Below are 19,965 nucleotides of genomic sequence, written 5' to 3'. Positions count from 1 at the left end.
GTACCAAGGAAATCCATTCAACACGTGGCCAAACCTTTTAACATCTACTTGGGAAGACTAGCATTCATTTACATGCAGTAAGCCACAGTGAGGAAGTTAATTTAAAGGGCAAAGGGCACACTAATACTGACAAATAAATATATCAATGTAAGCAAAAGCTTGTGCTGTTATACAACAGCTCCATTTTCTCCAACTTCCCATTATCATGCAAATTACATTGCTGGTTACAGCTGTATGTCTTTGTAGTGGTAAAGTGTTAATTTCAGTTCAAAGGCTGTGGCAGTATTCTACAGGGAGAAAGATGGAAGGTAAGATGGAGATGGAGATGGAGGGAGGGGGGGTGCTGAGTGGTTTAGCCTAGCTCAGCCTAGCTCTGACCCGGCTCTTTGTGTTTCTATTGTCTCCATGGCAAAACAGTATTAGAGCGTCTTCTGCACCCGGCTTCATGTGCCCTTAAAATCAAAAAGGATGCAGACAGCGCTGCTATAGGTTTTGAAAATGTCAGCTCCTGGCTTTACCTCCTTACTTGTTCCCGAGGAGAGGAGTGTTTTTTTTTTTGTGTGTGTTCAATGACAGCACACAGCGGCTAGAGGAGGGAAATGCAAGCTATGACACAGCATGTTGGTTACTGAGACTCAGCACTGCTTTAATGACAGATGTTAAACAACACCGACACTGACAGAGATCACAAAAGTCATCTTTATGGTTTTAGGAGCAGCTCAAAGTCTGATTGGTTATACTGAAGGAATAAGATGAACTGAAGATCCTGGTCGGCAGGAAAAATTAGTCATACGGACATTACGAATGGACACAAACAGCTATTTGTGCAAACAGACAATTCAATATAACCTTTTACACTAAGCACTCGGGCTCCATCGAAACCCCAGGGGGACACATCCTGCACGCACATGCACACAAACATCCATGTATGTATGACTGCAGCCCCTGTGACTTTCTCAAATAATGGGGGGCATTGTCATTTCTTTGTGAGCACAAACACCATTAAAATGGTCGACAGCGCTGATGGGGGCGAAAGAAAAGACAGATAAAGGGCCGAGGAGAGAAAGAAAGCCATTCTGCTAGGACTGGTGGCGTGTACAAACGGAGAACATGGCTCCTCTTCTAACAGCCGTACACTAGAGCGTGTGTGTGTCTTGTTTTATCGGGGGGCGTCCACCATACGTGCGACAGTGCGTGTGTCCTTTTGTGTGTGTGCTGAATCAAACAGTAGAAGATTCATTGTAGTTCTCAAACAGTGCCATTGTGGGTTTTTCTTGGGTAGCTGTTGTTGTTTCAGGGCCTCCTTTAATACGTGTGTGTGTGTGTGTGTGTGTGTGTGTGTGGTAGGGGGTGGCAGCATCATGGACACCCTCCCGTCGTGATCCCACCACTGGAGCTGTTTATCCTGTTTAAGGCCCGCCCTTCGCCGGGGGACAGACAGCTCAAACGACGCTTGTCACAATCCCTCGTCGTCTTAAATGGCTGACAAACATCAGGCTTTTTGTAATGGTGGTGCAACACAGAGGTTCCTGGTTGAGGAACCTTAATTTTTTTTTTTTTTTTACTTTTATGTAAACCTGCTAGAAAGGACGAGGGAGAACAGGAATAACTGCTGAGCTGGGCACAAGGGATGATAGCGAGACAGACTGACGCGAGACGGTGGTGTAAAAGATAAATCCTCAGGAAAATAATTTCCGCTGATGAAATAAGAGACCGCAAAACCATTGCTATATGATCACTCGTGTTATCGTTACTGTGTCAAGCGAGGCACAGCGGAGCGAGGACCTAAATGTGATTCGAGTGGAGATGTTTCAGCTCTCACAGGACAACCAGGCTGAGGACGTGGTTGGTGTAGAGAATGAACAGGGACACCCAAAGACTCAATCCTCTCTCTGGCAAACAGGAGAGGAGGGAAGGCTTCAAAATCCTTTTTCAGACATCAAATAATTAATTGCCCCCCCCCCCCCCCCCCCCGGTGTCTATATGGAAGACACAGCTCCAGTCACTTAAGGAGGGTTAACACCCGTCTAAATTAAATATTAAAAGGTGTCTGTACCTGCTGCTATTGTTGCCCCTTGGAATAAGATATAACCTATTTTTGACAAGTTTTCATCCTCAGCCTTCTGCGGTGAGACGCTTGTCGAAAACCAAATCAGCGAATGGGGGGAGTGGTAGTGGGGCGTGGGGGGGCATTGATGAATAATCGAGTTCATATTCCAACGACACCCGCCGCTCAGAGGGAGAGAAAGAAAGGGATGAAGAGAGGGAGAGAGATGGGCAGGTGGAGAAAGAGAGGGATGGACAGAGGAGGGGAAGATAAAAGCTGGGGGGGGGGGGGCGGGGAGTGAGGGATGAGTGAAGAGCAGAAAAGGAGAAAAAGAAAAAAGGGAGGAGTGGCAGATGATAGCCGACGTCTGCCAAGGTATCACATGACAGTGCTCCTGTTTAAATAATAAAACAGGACGGGGGCTCTAAACAAATCGTTATCTTCCCACCTCCATGCATCCTTGCCTTCCCTCTGCCCCTCCCTCCCTTTACCCGCTTTTAAAAACTTGTTTTAATGCCATTTCTTAATGAACATAATAGCTCTGCACTAATAATGAAAAGAAAATAAAAACATCTAAAAACGCGGAGGGGCCCCCGAGTTGTCGCCGGCGCTCAATTATTTCCTTGTCAAGTGGGTCTGTTTTTAATGAGGCCCTGTGGGACTGACGTCTGTCAGTCAGCCCTGACTTTTTGACACCATTACAACTTCAAATAGAAGCCGCCGCCACGCTGCCTTCCACCGCTCTCTCGCTAGCTACTGCTCCGCTCATCTGACAGGCTGGGAGGGAGGGAGGAGGGAGGGGAGGACAGGGAGGAGGAGAAAAGGTGGCAGGAGAGGTAGAGAGAAGGGGTGAGCAAGAGGGATGGGGAGAGATAGAAAGACAGAGAGATAGGAAGAGAGGAGAGCACATCGGCACGTAGGTAGGCTGCACATGCAGACACACACACACACACACACACACACACACACTCTCACACACTGCACACCGGGTGAAAAAACAATCACTGAGGGTCATTACCAGATGAGGTTTGTCAAACTGCCAGGGATTTCACCCCCCCTCACCCCCCACCGCCATGCTTCCTTGTTCACTTCCTTCCTTCTCCCTCCTTTTTCTGACTTCCTTTTTTCATTATTCCTTCACTTTAATGATAAGTCTTGGTGGGTCAGCCCCGCATGGGACAGTCAGAGGCACACTATTTTGTTGGCCATTAATTTGAGGCTTTGAAGCAGACTGCGGCGCTGCGGCTGGTGAGGGCCTGTGAAATGGTGGTCGGTAGGAGGGGGTGTTGGGGGGCTCACCACCTCGACACCCCCGCATCTTCGAAAATGAAGACTGTGGCCCTGAAACAGAATAGCAAATGTCCTCGCCGGGAACCACTACGCCGACCACAGGAGACACATGCACACTCCAACACTCCACCCCTGTGCGTGTATATATGTGTGTGTGTGTGTGTGTGTGTGTGTGTGTGTGTGTGTGTGTGTTGTGGCGTGCACAGCATCACCTTCATGTATCTCAACTTCTGAAAATTCTCCAAATATGCTTAAATTTAGATTTTCCAAGACCCCCTGAAGAATGGCTTCCCCCAGAAGAATTAAAACAGCAGTAAACTCGCACACACACGTTTTTCAAACACCTGCAAATGTATCACATCATCAGTCGGTGTACAGATAAACACAGAAACAAGGACTGCATCACAATCTTCAGAACAAAATATAGAACAAAAAGTACAAGTTCTAAAACGAGTTAGATCCATTTATAAGAACAGAAGGAAAAAAAAGACACAAGACTTGAAATCCACACATTTCAGTTGGTCCCAAAATCAAGAAGAAAAAAAAAACATGTTGCTAATGTTAATTCTGAATACCATTTAACTTCATAAAATATACAGCTCTAGCACAGAAACTTTAATTCAAAACTCATTTAGGCATTCATAAATAAATAGTAACAGAATCACTTGTTTTGAGAGCAAAACACTATACATAATGTATATTTAAATGTTAGTACATACAGTATGATGTCTATAATTTTACACAATGAGAGTTATGTTAAAATGTCCATGGGAATGGGTTGTGGAAATCTGTGTTCGGGAGGTGCAGGAGAATTGTACCAAAGGTGGATATTAAAGATGGTTATAATGTCTGAAGAAACTGTTCTCTGTATTGTATTTATGTATTTATAAGTTTGGGTCAGTTCCCTCCTGTTTTAAAAACATATTAAAAGAGTAGGTTTTATTTTATTTTTCTATGTCCAAATTCTGTTGTTCATGTTCATATATCCTTTCCTGCATGCAGTAATTGAAAATAAACAGTTTCCTCTTAATTAAATACACAAAACTTTTCACCTTGATCTTCTCTTTTCAAGGCAGCGCCACTCGCCTATTTTGAGCTTGTTAAAGAAGGAGTGTGAACAGCTTATCTAATCTGAAGGCACTGTCCTCTGTGCTGTGTAGGGGCTACATAAAGATCAGCTGAATCATTTAGTTAAAGAAGCTCATACATACTACATGTGTGTCTACTGTTGGTGTTAATAACAAACACAGTGTGGGCCCCCGGTCCATGACTGTCACTCATGCACATGCGCGAACATGCATACATGTGCACAACATTCATAACTTCCTCTCTGTCTCTCATGCATGCACACATGCATCCTGAATAACACTTGACCCACCTCCATCACAGAAAAAAAATGATCTACATATCTGAATCCGCTTTGAGATGCAAAAAGAAATCCCCAGGCCTCGTTCACCTGGGGACAGGATGGGCTGGAAAACCACACTGAGGACGACACCATGAAAAATATTAACTATCATAAAAACATCTCCCCCTATTCTTGTCCCTGGAGATGTGAAAGAGAGAGAGAGGAGAAAAGAAAAAAAAAAGAGAAGCGCAAAGTGGAAACAAAAGGTAGAGAGGGAAAGAAAGAGAAAGAAACAGCAAACAGGAAAGGAGAAAGAGATTGAAAAAAGCTCCCTGTCAGGCTTTGGAAACAGTGATTCATGGGGACCATTTGTCCTAATTACAGCAGAACAACGCTTTTGTCGCTATTAATCACGCGTGTGTGTGTTTGTATTTGTGTCGGGGGGGGGGGGGGGGTCGGCGGCGACTATGTGTGTGTGCGTATGCGTGTAGAGGGGAGATCAGTGGCCTCGCAGATTGAAATAGATGGCCAGGATGATGGTGAGAAGGATGATGGCTCCAAGGATGAAGACCAGGACGCGATTCTGGATGATCCTGGAGAGAGAGAGAGAGAGAGAGAGAGAGAGAGAGAGAGAGAGAGAGAGAGAGAGAGAGAGAGAGAGAGACAGAGAGAGAGAGAGAGAGAGAGAGAGAGAGAGAGAGAGATCAGGCAGGGTTCACAGAAGTCATATTGTGTCTACGGAAAAAAGTAAAACACGTAAAACAGTCACATGTTTATGCGCAAACTAAATGACCAGCCATCAACTGGAGGCTTATCATGTTTAATAGCTACCATGAGGTCTGTATACATGGTATTTACTGCTATACAATCACTGGCACGGGAGTGTAAAACACACATACACACACACTCACACAATATTTCCAAAACTGCCACACTTCTGTGCAAAGCTTCTGTCTAAAAATGTCCGACAAATTATTTCTGACTTGCATACACACTCGTAGCCTCTGTAAGAATTTCCTACTGACGTGTGTACACATATGAACATACAAAACAGAGCAAAACACTTATAAACAAGCATGACACAAAAACATACACACACAGGCTCTAAAACTTTATTTGCACAATAAAGTGGAAAAAGTGGCCTGTTCCTCCAGTTTCCTGGAGGTAATAAAATCACTGAATTACTGATGGAATTTGCCATAAAACGACTCACTCTTTTGCACATTTAAATTTTCCCACTGTGACCTGAGTAAACTTGACAAGAGGGGGCTTTGAACCAAAAAAACACAAAGCTGCGAAAAAGAGGGCTGCAGAGAAGGAGTGGGTGCTAGAGTGCGGAGGAGTTACAGGCCTTATAGCGTCAAGAGTGTGAGCAACTCATCCTGTGTGTGTTCCCAAAAATTCTCCGGAGTTTGCATCACCACACATGCACTGCACACACACACACACACACACACACACACACACACACACACACACACACCACCGAACCCTTCGCTGCTCCTGACAAATGAGAGAATTATCACATTTGCTGACATGTGGAGGGGTGGAGGAGAGGCCGAGGAGGAGGGGCACTGTCCACTTCTCTAAGCAGGAGATGAATAGCCCATGCTGTGGCCATTTATCACTGGGGAGGGGGGGCTGGCTGGTTGCTCAGTCACCCTGCTACCCTCTAAAGCCCAAGTCTCAGCCCGACACACCAGTCGAGCTCACAGCCTCCTCCAGTCCAACAGCTCGGACCTGCAGTAGTCTCACATAGCCACTTAAGTTTGAAACCCACAGCTATGGAAGAAAGGACGACAGGAATATTACACCATACAGTGATGTTATGTATCACAGAAGTGCTTTTATGCTTTCGTCTCTGTATTTCCTTTGTGTATGCGTTTTGCAAAGGCCTTTTTTGTCTACTTTGCACAACCCCTTTGCACAAAGGACTCTCCAGCCACAAAATGAACACATATGTATACCCACTGCTGTATATCAGTTGCAGAGGATACCTAAAAATCCACAAACTTCTTTTCAGGAACAAGACACTTTGTCTTTTCACTGACATGCTGTAATGCTCTCCCTGGATAACACCAGAGAGCTCATTACAACTACTGTTGGTAAGTAGTGCTGCTGTATAAGTAGACAGTTTATCCTTGAATAGCTGCATTATCCATTATACATTATCATGACAGTGTCATACTGCATATAGTAAACCATGCCTTGTGCAACACAAATACCAGTTATGGTATATTTCTATATCCTGCTGCTACAGGTCTTGTCTTAAAAAAGAGAAAAACAACAAAATAGTAATAATAAAAAAAATGTCATGTGCATGAGTTGAAGCAGTATTTGGGATGCTATGATAGGCCAGCCTGGATGAGGCTGAAATGATTGGCTGAAGCCAGCTGGGAGAGGAGATCCCACTAAAACGCTAATCAGAGCATGCTTAGCAAGGCCACGTCTCCCCCCATTAATTGACATTCATTATTTAGAATGATTATTTATCCCAGCCAAATACCCAGAGGAGGTGCTTGTGTGTATGTGTGTGTGTGTGTGTGTGTTGGGAGAATCCAGATCGCTTTGTGTTGTTTGTTACTCTTTCAGCTAGGGAGAAGAGGGGCGGGTGACTCAAGGCCTTGGGCTGGAAAAATGAACAGGAAGTTAGTTTTAGCCTCATGGATGAAGAGCTTGGGTACAAGGAGGGGGGGTGGGATTAAATTCTGTAAAAATTGCATTCATTAAAAGGAGTCTGATTTGGTAGCAAACAACGCTGAATAACTTCAAACACTTAAATGTTCAAAGCCGTAAGGAATATGACAGAGCTGCGATTCAAGAACTTCTTCTCAGGGGACAGATATTTTAAAAAATACTTACTTTGACCTAAACTGATTCTCTGTGCACCAATCTAACAAAACACGTCTTGAAGTCTAATGTAAAGTAGCTGATCTTATTTGTGACAACTCAAACACTTGATACAAATTTAGCACTGCCCAGTCAAAAACTTGCTGAAGCAGAAATAATATTAAGGTTAAATTAAATCTTGCCACTCATACTCTGTTTGCCTTTCACTTTCCAAGCTGTGTGTGTTTTAATCCACTGTGAGCAACAAAATGCCAAGGCTAAACCAGCATCACAACCTCACACATCTCTCTTCTAATTTTCAAGTGAAACTACAAGATCTTGTGGAGGTTATGAACTAAGGGTTACCTTTGACCAGAGGACCTGTAGGCTCGCAAACACAAACACACACACACACACACACACACACACACATACATAAAGACTTAGCCAGACAGACTGGGAGGAGTTACATGAAGTGGAGGGAGGGAGGGGGGGGGGGGGGGGGGGGTACAGTCATAATTCACGTGAGCAATGTTGAAATCCAACCAAACAATTGTGTGTGTGACACTGTAAAGAGCCACAGTCTTTTCTCTGACAGCTTGAGGAGTGAGGATATTAATGTCTTCACTCTCCTTTAACCACCACGGAGGTGAGGCGGCTGGAAAGCCACTTATTACATTACGTTATAGCCTGGGCAGGAAACTCTATTAGAATCACAATCACACAAAATGATACAAATCAATACTTACAACTCTACAACAGAAAACAACTGACATATAACAAAGTTATTTTGCTCATCGTCCATTTAATCTTTTTCCATTTGGTCATAACTAGTGGCGTCTATAAAAAGAAAATAATCCCCAGGGGGCAGATCATTTTCATAATCCTCTGGAAAACTTATCTGAATACTGTCACATGATGATTTAATCTACAGATTTATATTCTGTATCCAGCAAAGCACTTTACTATGAGCTCACTAGTCAAATGAACTTCTACATTAGTCTAATTCGTTTCTGTTTAAATTCTTCAGGCAACAGAAGCAGCTAAGATAAAACTTAACCCACAAATAGAGAACACCTGCCCCCCCCCCCCACCCCAAAAAAGAAATAAAAAAATCCCCAAAAATTGGGAAGGTAGGAGAGTGAAGAACATGGTTTTCCTCTGCCGTATGGTTGATCCCGTCCTGACACGTGGCCAGACAGAACAGAACTTATCAAACCGGATCCATCCTCCAGCTTTGACACTTGACATAGAGGTGGGGGGTGAGGTGTGTGTGTGTGTGTGTGTGTGTGTGTGTGTGTGTGTGTGTGTGTGGAGGGGAAGGTTTGGGGATGTGTGAGTGATGCACACAGCGCACGTACATGCTGACCCACATATACACACTCCTACACTCACACACACCAAGTTTGAGAAGGCTTATCTTTACCCTGCTCCCTACTGTGATACTATGATCCCCATGTATTTTCTCGGTCTATGCCCCCCCCCCCCCCCCCCCCAAAAAAAAAAAACAACACTCAGACAGACCAACAGCCATTGTAACTGAGACGCCAACCAATACCAGTACATAATACTGGTCGTTCTATTGGCTCCTAATAGTCCTTCATCGCAGGCAGCCAGTCAGCCAAGACCTTACTAGACGAGAATACACAGATATACAGCACTAATGTTAGAGAGACAGAGAGAGAGAGAGAGAGAGAGAGAGAGAGAGAGAGAGAGAGAGAGAGAGAGAGAGAGAGAGAGAGAGATGTCGAAATGATGAGTGCAAAGAAGAGCAAAAATTAAAGCGGGCAGGATGGACGGAAATGGACAATAAAGCAGCTGAGAGTGAAAAACAAGAGAGAAAGAGAGTGGAGAGACAGAAATAGAGAGGTGGAGAGAAACAGGGAGAGTGAGGAAAGAAAAGACAGAGAGAGAGAGAAGTCCGTTTACCCGAGGAGGCAGAGCTGGAGGAGAGGCTCCTCGGAGACAGATGAAAATAATGAGGACTTTTCTGTCAGGAAAGATTTACAAAATCGTACCAGTGTTATTAAAATTTAAAATCTCCAGTTTTTTTTCTTCTTTTTCTTCCTTCCCACCCTCTTCCTCCCTCCCTCTTTTTCTTTCCCTGTTTTTTTTCCCTCCTCTTCCAGCAGCACAGCCTTATTACCAGCTCTAATGAGCACCGGGATACACCTCAGCTGTGTGTGTGTGTGTGTGTGTGTGTGTGTGTGTGTGTGTGCGTGCGCGTGTGCGTATGTGTGTATGTGTGTTGGGGTCCAGGTCCCTCGTGCCAGCTCCATCAGCACTGCAGATTCCCCAGTCCCTTCAATGACACACACATCTGTGTGTGCCCACACAAAAACACACAAGGGTGGGCAAACAGATACAGGCTGACACACATGTACACAGACGCGTGCACACACACACACACACACACACACACACAGCTTTTGATGGCTCTCAGAGGCGGCTGGACATGCACACACACATATACACACCTCTCAGACAGACAGCCCCTACACCAAAACAAAATCTGTCTCAGTCAGACAGACATAAGCAGATAGGCCCAACCCACCTTAAAACACACACGCACACACATATAAACACACACCGTCTCCACTAAGAACAAACTTAGCTGCAGAGTTGCATCTCTCAGGCCCTCCCCTATCCCTCCTCTTTCCACTGGTAGACCAATAAAATAAAAATCAATGGCTGTCTGAGCCATTCTGGCTCTCCTCCCTACAAACCCTGGGAATATACAGCATGGGAGAGGAGAAGGAGGGGGCGGGGGGGAGGAGGGAGGGCAGGATCAATGTGTTCACAAATGGTTTGAGTGATGGACATGGAGGTGGAACGCTGGTAGAGGTAAGTCCTAACTAATGCATCGACTTGTTATCACAAACTAATACAAATATATGTTTCATTGTAGAAGCACACATACACACACACACATTGATATTGGTCTGGGGCTCACACACAAACCTGCCACATAAAAACACACATGACAAAACAAAAAGGAGGAGATGGGCACTGCTATCAATCCAGTGTGAGTGAAGAAAGGTGAGAGACGTGCTTCAATCAAGTGAATGAAACGAGGAAGAATGAGGCAGAACGATCCAGAACAATCAGATCGGGTTCATGTTGCCCTGCAGAGATAATGACTTGACCTATTTGTTGGAGAGATCTGATCCCACCACATACGTTCAGCCTATTGTCCCCAAGGGGGTGTTCAAGATAAATGATGATTTTTTTGAAACACGCACACACACAAACATACAGACACACACAGACACACACACACAGATGGAGTAGGTCTTTAATTGAAAGCTGTTTACTGTAATTATTCAAAGGAAGTCCCCAACATCATCTAATTCCCCAAAGAAAAACAATATTTAAGAATGCGCCCACACCTTAACACTCACACGCTCACTGTACAGACAAAACAAACATGCACAGATAGTCTGTTAGTAACCATGTACAATAATGTCACACTGTATGGATAAATGTTTACTAACACAAAACTGGATTCATGTTTCCCTTTGTGTTATCTATCGAACATAAAAAGGTGCAGTCTGTGATCTAGATGTAAAGGAAAAAGGTGGAAAAACAAAACATAAGACTGAAAACTTCTATCACTTCGAGAGTTGATTGACTGACAGACTGCAATTCCTGGTTATTGATATGTTTTGATTGTGTTAAAGGTTTGTTTACATCAGCAATGTTTGTAACACTGGAGTAAAACACGCTTTGATTTGTAGAGGTAAAAAATTAGGGCTGAAACTAACAATTATTTTCATTAATTAATCTGCTGATCATTTGGTCTTTAAAATCAAAAAAAAACACGGTGAAAATATCCATCAGAATTTACTACAGCCCCAGGTGACGTCTTCAAATGTCGTTTTATCCGACCAACCATCCAAAACCCAAAAATATTCCGTTTAAAGTGACATAAAACAAAGAAAAGCAGCAAATTCTCACATTTGGAACTGGAACAATCAAATGTTTGGCTATTTATTGCTGGGAAAATTACTTAAACGATTCATCAGGTATTAAAACTAACTTCCTGTCGATTGACTAATTGTTGCAGCTCTTGACATGCAATTCAAAATTCTCATTAAAACCTTTCAATTATGTATGTAAATAAACCTCAAATCTATTTGGTGATTAGAGCTTTAATCTGTTGTCATTTTACTATGAGGCTACTGAAATGTACTGTTCTGTATAGTACGTACAATAACGTGTAAACGATAATTAATAGAAACAGAAAACTAATTTCCAAATTTATCTAATAATTTTTTGTTGAGATTATTAATCTATAAAAAAGTCACAGACCTTTCATTGACCTGTATTGACAAAAATGATTTTATCACAGCTGAGAAAACCGACATAAAAGATGGACAGGTTTTTATTTGGAGGACGTGGTCTGAGCAGGGTATTCATGTCAGCCTGATTCTCTCTCTCCCTCTGTCTCCCACTTTACTCCCTCTCTCTCGACCAACTTGATGCAGGAGAACAGCACCGGGGCTCTACAAGTTCATCCATTTTTTATTTGGCGGCTAACAACCCTGGCCAGCAGCAGCCTAGACTGGGACCCAGTTCTCTCCCAGAAAAGTGTTGCAAGGAGGAAGAGAGGGAGGGCAGACGAAGGCTCAGAGAGGGAGGAAGAGAGAGGGAGGTAGAAAGTAGGAGGATATTCAGCGTGGGAGGAGAGTGTGTATATGCAAGAGTATGTGAGACAAGAAAAAACTGAGAAAAAATGGAGAAAAGGAGATGGAGTGGGAAATGGAAAAGAGACAGAGTGGGTGAAGGAGGAAGTGAAAGAGAGAACACATTGCAAATGTGTCTGGAATTTTTACGAACTTTATTTGCCGGCAGCAATTTCAGGTAGCTGCTGCAGCTTCTCCTCATCCTGTTGTGATGTACAGTTGGCTTTCTGAGCTCCATGCATACACAGATCATGCGAGTTACCTAACCTTGCCCTCCTCTGTCTTCCCCATCTATCTCTATCCTCCTCTGTGTGCTCTTTTTGGCCCCTCGCTTGGACATTCCCTTCATTCAGTTAAGGGATATTGCTTCTTTTCTACTTTCTCTCTCAACTCCTGTTCCTACTTCTCTCACTCTTGCTGGAGGGGTGTGGTGATAGGAAGTATTTTTTTTTACTATGTTTGCCCTATGTGCTTGTCATGTCACCGGTTTATAGTCTACAGGAGTGTGTCAACAGCCCATATTTATCATTGTCAATGTAGGCTGACAAACACCACCTTATTCAAGGTGTCTGTAATCACATCAGCTCTTGTATACTTACTGTTCTGGGTTTTAATGCTATGGAGCAAAACTAATGGAACAAAACAGTTAAGGAAATTAGATGAACTAATAAGGAATAATACCCCTTAAAATTAGCTGGTCGTCACTGCAGTATGGTAGCAAGTAGAAAGTAAAAAGATAGAACTACTAAATATTGTGTTAAACAGTGCAAGGTGGTTGAACAAATAACAAATCATAACCAAATACGCTGAAGTGCTACAGGTATTCTCTATTGGATAATACTGTAGTTTTGTCATTGTAGTGTTATTAGAGTAAATATTGAACTCATCAGGGAGGACACCTGTGCACAGAAGGAGCAGGATTTTGTTATGTGAGCCAAACTATAGTGGGATTTGCAATTGTTATGGTCATTGTCAAGTTTGCCTGAGATGGAAAGGAAATCCAGATGCATTACTTGTGTGAACAAACCCATTTGTGCTCAGTGTTTGTTGCTTGGTATTCCGACTGGATTCTAATACTAAAGAAATAAACATATAACTCACACTCTCTTTGTTCAGCTACAACTTGACTTGGGGATTATACAATACGTAGATGCAATATTTCTACACCCTGATAACATGACATTCCTCACCATTTTTTTCCTTTCTGCTAAGATTTCCCAAAACACAAAATCCCCCTTGTATGCATTCTGCGAGGGCCAGGGGCCAGCTGCAGATCCGATTACTGGCCCCGCTGAAAAAGGGCGTAACATTAGCCATTAGAGCTGTAGGCCTCCAAAACTATGATGTCCATAAATTTTTATTGTTTGTTCAGTATTGAAATCTCATTAAAGCACATAAATCATTAGTGCACACTACTGCTCACTTTCACCAAAGAAAGAAAAGGAAAATAAAAAGAAGAAGAGAAGTGGAGCTGGGATGCTTAGGGAGCATAGGACACCTGAGGCAATGGTTAAAGGCATCTTTGTTACTGGTACAAGATGGTGACACAGATTGGGAGGAAAGAGACTTCTTAGGCATCACATCATTCTTAATCTAATTATTGCAAGGCTTTTTCTCAACATAACTTTTAAAAGTGTGTATTTTTATTGTTGTTACATTTACGGAAAGATACTAAAATGTTTTTCTGTTAGCGGTCGTGTCAGGGAAACAGGGAGTAATACACGTACCGTCTGATACCTAACACCAACTCTACTGCTGTGAAATTTGACTGCAAGCTTACTAATGAAATGTTTGGACTCGCAATGTAGAAATAGTCACAGCACAAAATAAGTTTTTTAAAACATAATTCAAAGATTGGGAAAAGACAGGACATCTATTTCCTTATCGTGCCTCGTCCCCCATAGTTATTAGTTAATTTTTGGTTGTTGGAATCAAAGCACTTCTCTTCACAAGAACTTGTCCCGACAGTTTCATTTTGCGAGGTGCCTTAAACTGGTTTCCCCTCAAAACACAATCATTCATCAGAAAAACACTTTAAACTCACTGGGCCCAAAAAGATGTCTGTTTAGGATTCCACGACAAAGAAGTGATGAGGATATTAGTGTTTATGTCTGAGGGTTTTTTTTATTAACTGGTAAGGAAGCTCCTCCGTGTGGTGTTTGTTTGCCATTTTAAATCAACTCTCCAAATATTTGCTTCAAGTCCCGTGTGGTTTTATTTCTGCATCCTGTGTGTCTCCAGATACACATGATGTTGCAATATTGCCCGCCAGCATGCACACAAACACATCCACACACAGAACATACAAGTACACACACACACACACACACACACACACCCACACAAGCTGACCCACTTCTTATACAAATGTACAAAGAGCCTGCACTGGCCAAGTCACAGCCATGCCTGGAAACTTCCTATACATGCCAGTTAAAAAATAAAACATTTTCCTATACACTTCTATTACTTTCTATGGCAAAGTTTGTTCACAACACCGGTCTTACTCGAAAGTGTGTATCTCTGCTTGCCTCGATTTTCTAAACAAAAACAAAATGACTGGTTTACAGATCCGTTACACATGAGCAAAATGTTTACATGATTATAGTCTACATTAGCAGCCTACATAAAGTCCATGGTACGGGGGATAGTGAGGATAGTGAAGGAACTAGAATAATTTAATAGTTACGTATTGTCATCAGGGATATGACAGCAACAGACTTCCAAAACTAGTGAAATGGGGAATAAAGAGGACAGCTGACCTGGAGTTGTTATCTGGAGTTGTTAATTCGGTTTCAATCTGCCACAGAGCAGATATCAAGGACAGCAAGAAGTCCACCAGTAAAGAAAGTGACTAAAGCTAGCTCCCTCTGTTGGTATCCAGAGGTTAAAGGTCACTTTGCATGTCAGTGTAAACAGAATACAGACTAGCCAAGCTAGGATTTCACGTCAGGGCCACAGGTGAGCAAGACAAGAAATCATTTCTTGAACTTGACATCATGACCATCAGGCCACTCTTGCCCCTTACTGTGTCCTGCAGGTATGAAAGAGCTAAGCCAGCCAAAGGTCACAGTGTCACACTATACATGCATGCGTGTAAAAGCAATTTTACACGTGTGTGTCCGCAGCAAGTGATGGTTGAGCGAAATGTGTGAAAACTACTGGAGCGCGTCTGGCAATCTGGTGTGAAATAACACAGAACAATTAAGGATTATGTGAACTATCAGGTCCACGTTGTTTGGACATGCAGGTACAGATCACTTTATCCAGCATGTTAGCAGAGCAGACACTGAGAGAGAGAGGAGGACACTGGGAGAGAGAGAATGTAGGGGTATAATGTCATCCCACAACCCCCCATTTGACACTACAAGGGAGGCTTTAGTCAGTCTAAATAATCCATGCTGTTCCATTAAATTTGCAGACTAGCTTCCCTAGTCCCTGTGTCTAAGCTGAGGGAGCCTGAGAGAGAGGAAAGAGGGGAGGGGTTGAGCTGGGAGACATGAGAAAGGGAAGTTAGATAATGGTTCAGAATAAACTCAAGCAACAGTCTTTTACATGTAAGAAATCCCCAGATAGAGCCGGAATTAGATGTCCAAAATGGAGAAAAGACATGGTTTATGAATAGAATAAAACAGATGGAAAGAGAAGAAGAGAGAAAGCACAAGTGTACCCACCCAGCCCTTTGAGTGACACTGATTTGCTCATGATTGCCTGCCTCACCGCCAAATCTTTCCCAACCCATGAAAAATCGCACTGTGTGGGGGGAAGCCACCAGTGTGACGGGGATTGTTGCAGTAACAGCGTTATTGACTTGTTGCTCCAGCTACATTTGCTTAGTGCTGTGGAAGCCCGATCAATAGACTCTGGGCTCTGAAGCCCTGCTAATCAGGGCCTGCAGCCATGTGGGGTCAGCCTTCTGAAAAAACTCGGAAAAAGAAACAAGGCTAAAAGACTAAATGAAGAAGCAAGAAAATGGGAAAAGATAGGGGGCAACAGAAAGTAAAGAAGAAGAACTTTGAGGGCTGGCGATGACAGCCTGAGTTAATCGACCAAGAATTCTCCTTCAATTCATTTTCTTTCCTTCCTCCGCTAGAGGTAAACTCATGTGGCATTCGCTCTCTCTTTCTCAGCAGCAGTGTGGGCGTGAGGCACCATGAGAGATGCAGATTGCTGCTTCACCTCTGCTTTCCTGTGAACTGTGGTTCAAAAGTCAAGGGGCATCTGTGCTGCTTTGGGACTTTTGGAAATGCAAGAGCCAATCCATATTTGCAGAATCCAGTTGTGAAATCTCAAGAGGATCCATAGCGCTTAACATCAATATAGAAGGAGAGAGTTAATATAAAGCATGTTAACATGATTATTGAGGAGGGAATTTAAAGGCAAACAGTGTCAGAAACATGTAGCTGCTTAATGACACAACAACATCAAAAGACAAAATATTCTCACTTTGTGATAAGGCTGACAAACATGCAAACGTGGTACATATGCCTGTATTCTTTTTGTTTGTGGTCGAACCGATCCACCTGTGTCACAGTGGTCCTGATGCTGACCCTGAACTGTGCAAGTCTCTCGAATCATCTCCATCTGTAGCCTTATGTTCTGCACATCACAAGCCCACTATGGAATGCTATGGGAAATTCATGGGGGATCTGTCCATCAAATATTAATGATCATGCCGAGCGAAGAGGGTTTTCTTACTGTTTTTTCCCCCCTGGTATCTATGGTCACTGCCGCTGTAAGAGACTTCCCACAAGAAACGAACCAAAGAGAAAAGGAGAGGATGGAAAGAGAAAAAGGGCAAAGAAGGGTAAGGAAAAGGCTAGAAGGGTGTATGGGTGTTCAATATTTTCTTTTAAGAGGCCAGAGCCTGCTTAGCTTCAGCGAAAGCAGGGTCTTGATACACAGGTCCCAAGGTGTAAAAGCAAACATGTTCACTGTTTGTGGCATTGTTTTTGCTCTTTCTCAACACTTCTTTCTGTTGTGTTGTCAGCTGGCGAAGTGGGATTCTTGTGCCCAGTGACACAGATGTAAAGGAAAGGGGGGTTTGACTACCTTCTTCCATTCTTTGTGACAAACTAAGGCCAAACTTAACTGTAGAATTAAACTGATGGCTGGATTTAGAAGGCAATTGCTAAATTTCCGTGCAAAATATTAACTGTATGAGAAGAAAATGAACAAAACTTTCACTGGGAATAAAAAAACCTTTGTGGCTAATGGTTGCAGTGAGAGGTCAATTTTAGAGGATGCAAATCAGATAGTAGTATGATAAACAATAAAAAAAGAGAAAACACAGAAATAGAACTGAAACAAATGCTAGTACTTTCATCCAAATACTCAAACCCTTATGAATAAAAGAAACACCACGATGGAAATATTGAAACTGCTCGTCAATGGAGCCCTGTTCTCTGTCTTTGCCACAACCCTTGCAAACACCCCCCTGGAATACCAACACCCACCATCACAGCACAAGTGGAAGTGCAGGGTCAGCAGCGTCCCCTCTGGCCTTGCTGACCAACAGATATTCTAATAATCACCTTCCTTCTGTACTGTCAGGCATGCAACCAATGGATCCCTCGTCCTGCCTTCGCCCTCCATCTCCACTTATACTAGGGGCTTTACGGAGCGGCGCTGCTTCGATACATTAAAACTGCTGCCCCATGATCAAACGAGCAAATACCTCCCGGGTCAGCAAAGGGCTACCCCACGTCAGTTAACAATGCAGCATTTAAACATCAGTCGTATGCAAAGCGGCTGGTACACAGGGGAGGAGATGGGCGGCAGGAGAAAGCAGAGCAGCAAGGCCTGGACTGGAGAGATAATGAGCGCGGGAGTACACAGGAGAACATCAGCAGCTATTTAACGCTACCATGTCAGCTCCTACACAGCTTTATGATGAAAATATAAGATGTGAGGCTCCATCAGCATCATAACACCGATGAGCTAATGGTTGAGCGCATATTTATCTTGGTCAAAATGGAGACTCCACATTAATGTGTAACATTGCAAGTTACACCCAAACATTTTGATTTGCTCTGTAAATCACAACTTGCTAAAAAATGGGATGTAACATCCACCAATTCTGACAATAATACTTTCAAATAATTTCTTCAAAAAAATACTACCACAGAATATAAACATTTTAAATCATCATCATCTCAGATACTGGGCCAGTTTTAATAAAGCAACCTCTATTCATTCACTTCATTTAATTATTTCAGGCAGGCAAGAATAATGAACAGATAGTTTAACATCAGATAGGTCCAAAGGGCACAGTTTTAGAAGATTATTTTACATATTTAAGGCTTTCTTTTGTCAGCAGTGGATGTCCACACAACGCCCAGAGAGGATGTTAGCCAACACACATAACATTCATACAAGCATAGGCCATATTCATCCATGAATGTACACACTGAGACCCATGTCTGCTGATGTGTGGCAAGCACACAGTCATCCCAATGAGAGCTGAAGGTCTGCAGAGGCACTAATGTACCGTTCTTGACAAACAAGAGGGCGCATATTTTTATTAGCTTGAGGAACCCTTTAATGAAGCTTAAGGGTGAAGAAGAGTTTTTTTTTCTGGCTTATCCCTCTCTCCCTCTGCCTACTGCTTGGTTAACCGACTGACCTGCTGTCAAAGGAGCCTTTGTGAGTGCGCTTTGGCGGAAGGCCAATCAGATCCTCCGGCTTGTCTGTCTCAGAGAGGAAAATGGCGCCCCTGGTATGCCATCAGCGGCAGAAATGTGCAGACAGTCTGACTGCTGAGGCAGGCTTGGCTTGCTGTGGCCCTTCCAAAACTATGCCAGAGGAATTACCTGATTGGCATGCGGCCAGAGGGACTCGTTCTACAAGGGCTGGTGGTTATTTATCTATTTATTCACTTAAACTTCATGCACACGGGCACTCTCAAAAACATTTCAACTCCTTAACATCCACTTCCACAGGTTCTGTCCTTTGACCTGCACAGGAAGTTGAAGGAGTTTGAGTTAGCAACAGTTATATGACGAATAGGTTTCTATTCCAAAGCAAACCTGCTTGAAAACATTTACTGGTTAAATCTTATCACTTACTGTATCTTCTTCTTACTGCAGCAAAGACAGGTTTACCCTTACTTTATCCATATCCATCTTCCAATGCCTGCTTCACCTGATAACAATTCCTATATGGCTGTATTTTGGCAACAATGTGGATGATGCTGCAAAAAGATTAACTTAATAATTCATTGTTTTTGAAGCAATATATATCCAAATTACAAATATGTGTAAGATCCCTGGTTATGGTACATATGACACAGTAGTTGTGAATATCCGTAAACTTATTAAAAGGTAATATTCAATTTTATGTCAGGGGTATAGTGTCTGGGTGAGACTGTGGGAACTCCCAAACCCAAAAACAAATCAAACACCTGAAACCTACACAAACACTACACAACAAGAATACAAGTTCTGACAAGGCCCTGGTTTACACTAAACAGAGATCACAACTTGCTCACTGCACAATCCCTGTTCATTTCCACTATGTAAAACCTGCCAGAGACAAATACAGCTGCTCAACAAAGTGCCACTTGTGACACATCATCCGAGGAAGCAAGTGTTTAGGCTCCTGCTTCAGAGACAAACTTCTGACAGCGGGAGATGATGAAACAGAGCAGATCCAAAATTATTTTCGCACTCCTCAGAACCTGCTAAACCTGCTGCAGCCTGGAGCATGCCCCTCACCCTCCCCCTGAGAGAAAGACAGACAGAAGGTGAGGAAAGGACCAGAGAAACTAA

At 43.1% G+C, this 19,965-nt stretch overlaps 1 protein-coding gene across 2 annotated transcripts in view; it reads right to left on the bottom strand.

The window, feature by feature from the left end:
- Positions 1-3,188: 3,188 nt before the first annotated feature.
- vti1a (vesicle transport through interaction with t-SNAREs 1A) overlaps positions 3,189-19,965 on the bottom strand; it is a 113,867-nt gene continuing 97,090 nt past the window's right edge. Inside the window, exon 8 of one of the 2 annotated variants that reach the window (XM_070927049.1) lies at positions 3,189-5,278. In XM_070927049.1, coding sequence (XP_070783150.1) covers positions 5,185-5,278 — 94 coding nt within the window. In that variant the 3' untranslated portion in view covers positions 3,189-5,184. The remainder of the gene's footprint in view (positions 5,279-19,965) is intronic. The other variant, XM_070927050.1, reaches the window with a different exon arrangement.

Source organism: Enoplosus armatus, chromosome 20 (genome assembly GCF_043641665.1).
Source record: "Enoplosus armatus isolate fEnoArm2 chromosome 20, fEnoArm2.hap1, whole genome shotgun sequence".
NCBI lineage: Eukaryota > Metazoa > Chordata > Actinopteri > Centrarchiformes > Enoplosidae > Enoplosus > Enoplosus armatus.
This window is presented reverse-complemented; position numbering and strand designations above follow the sequence as displayed.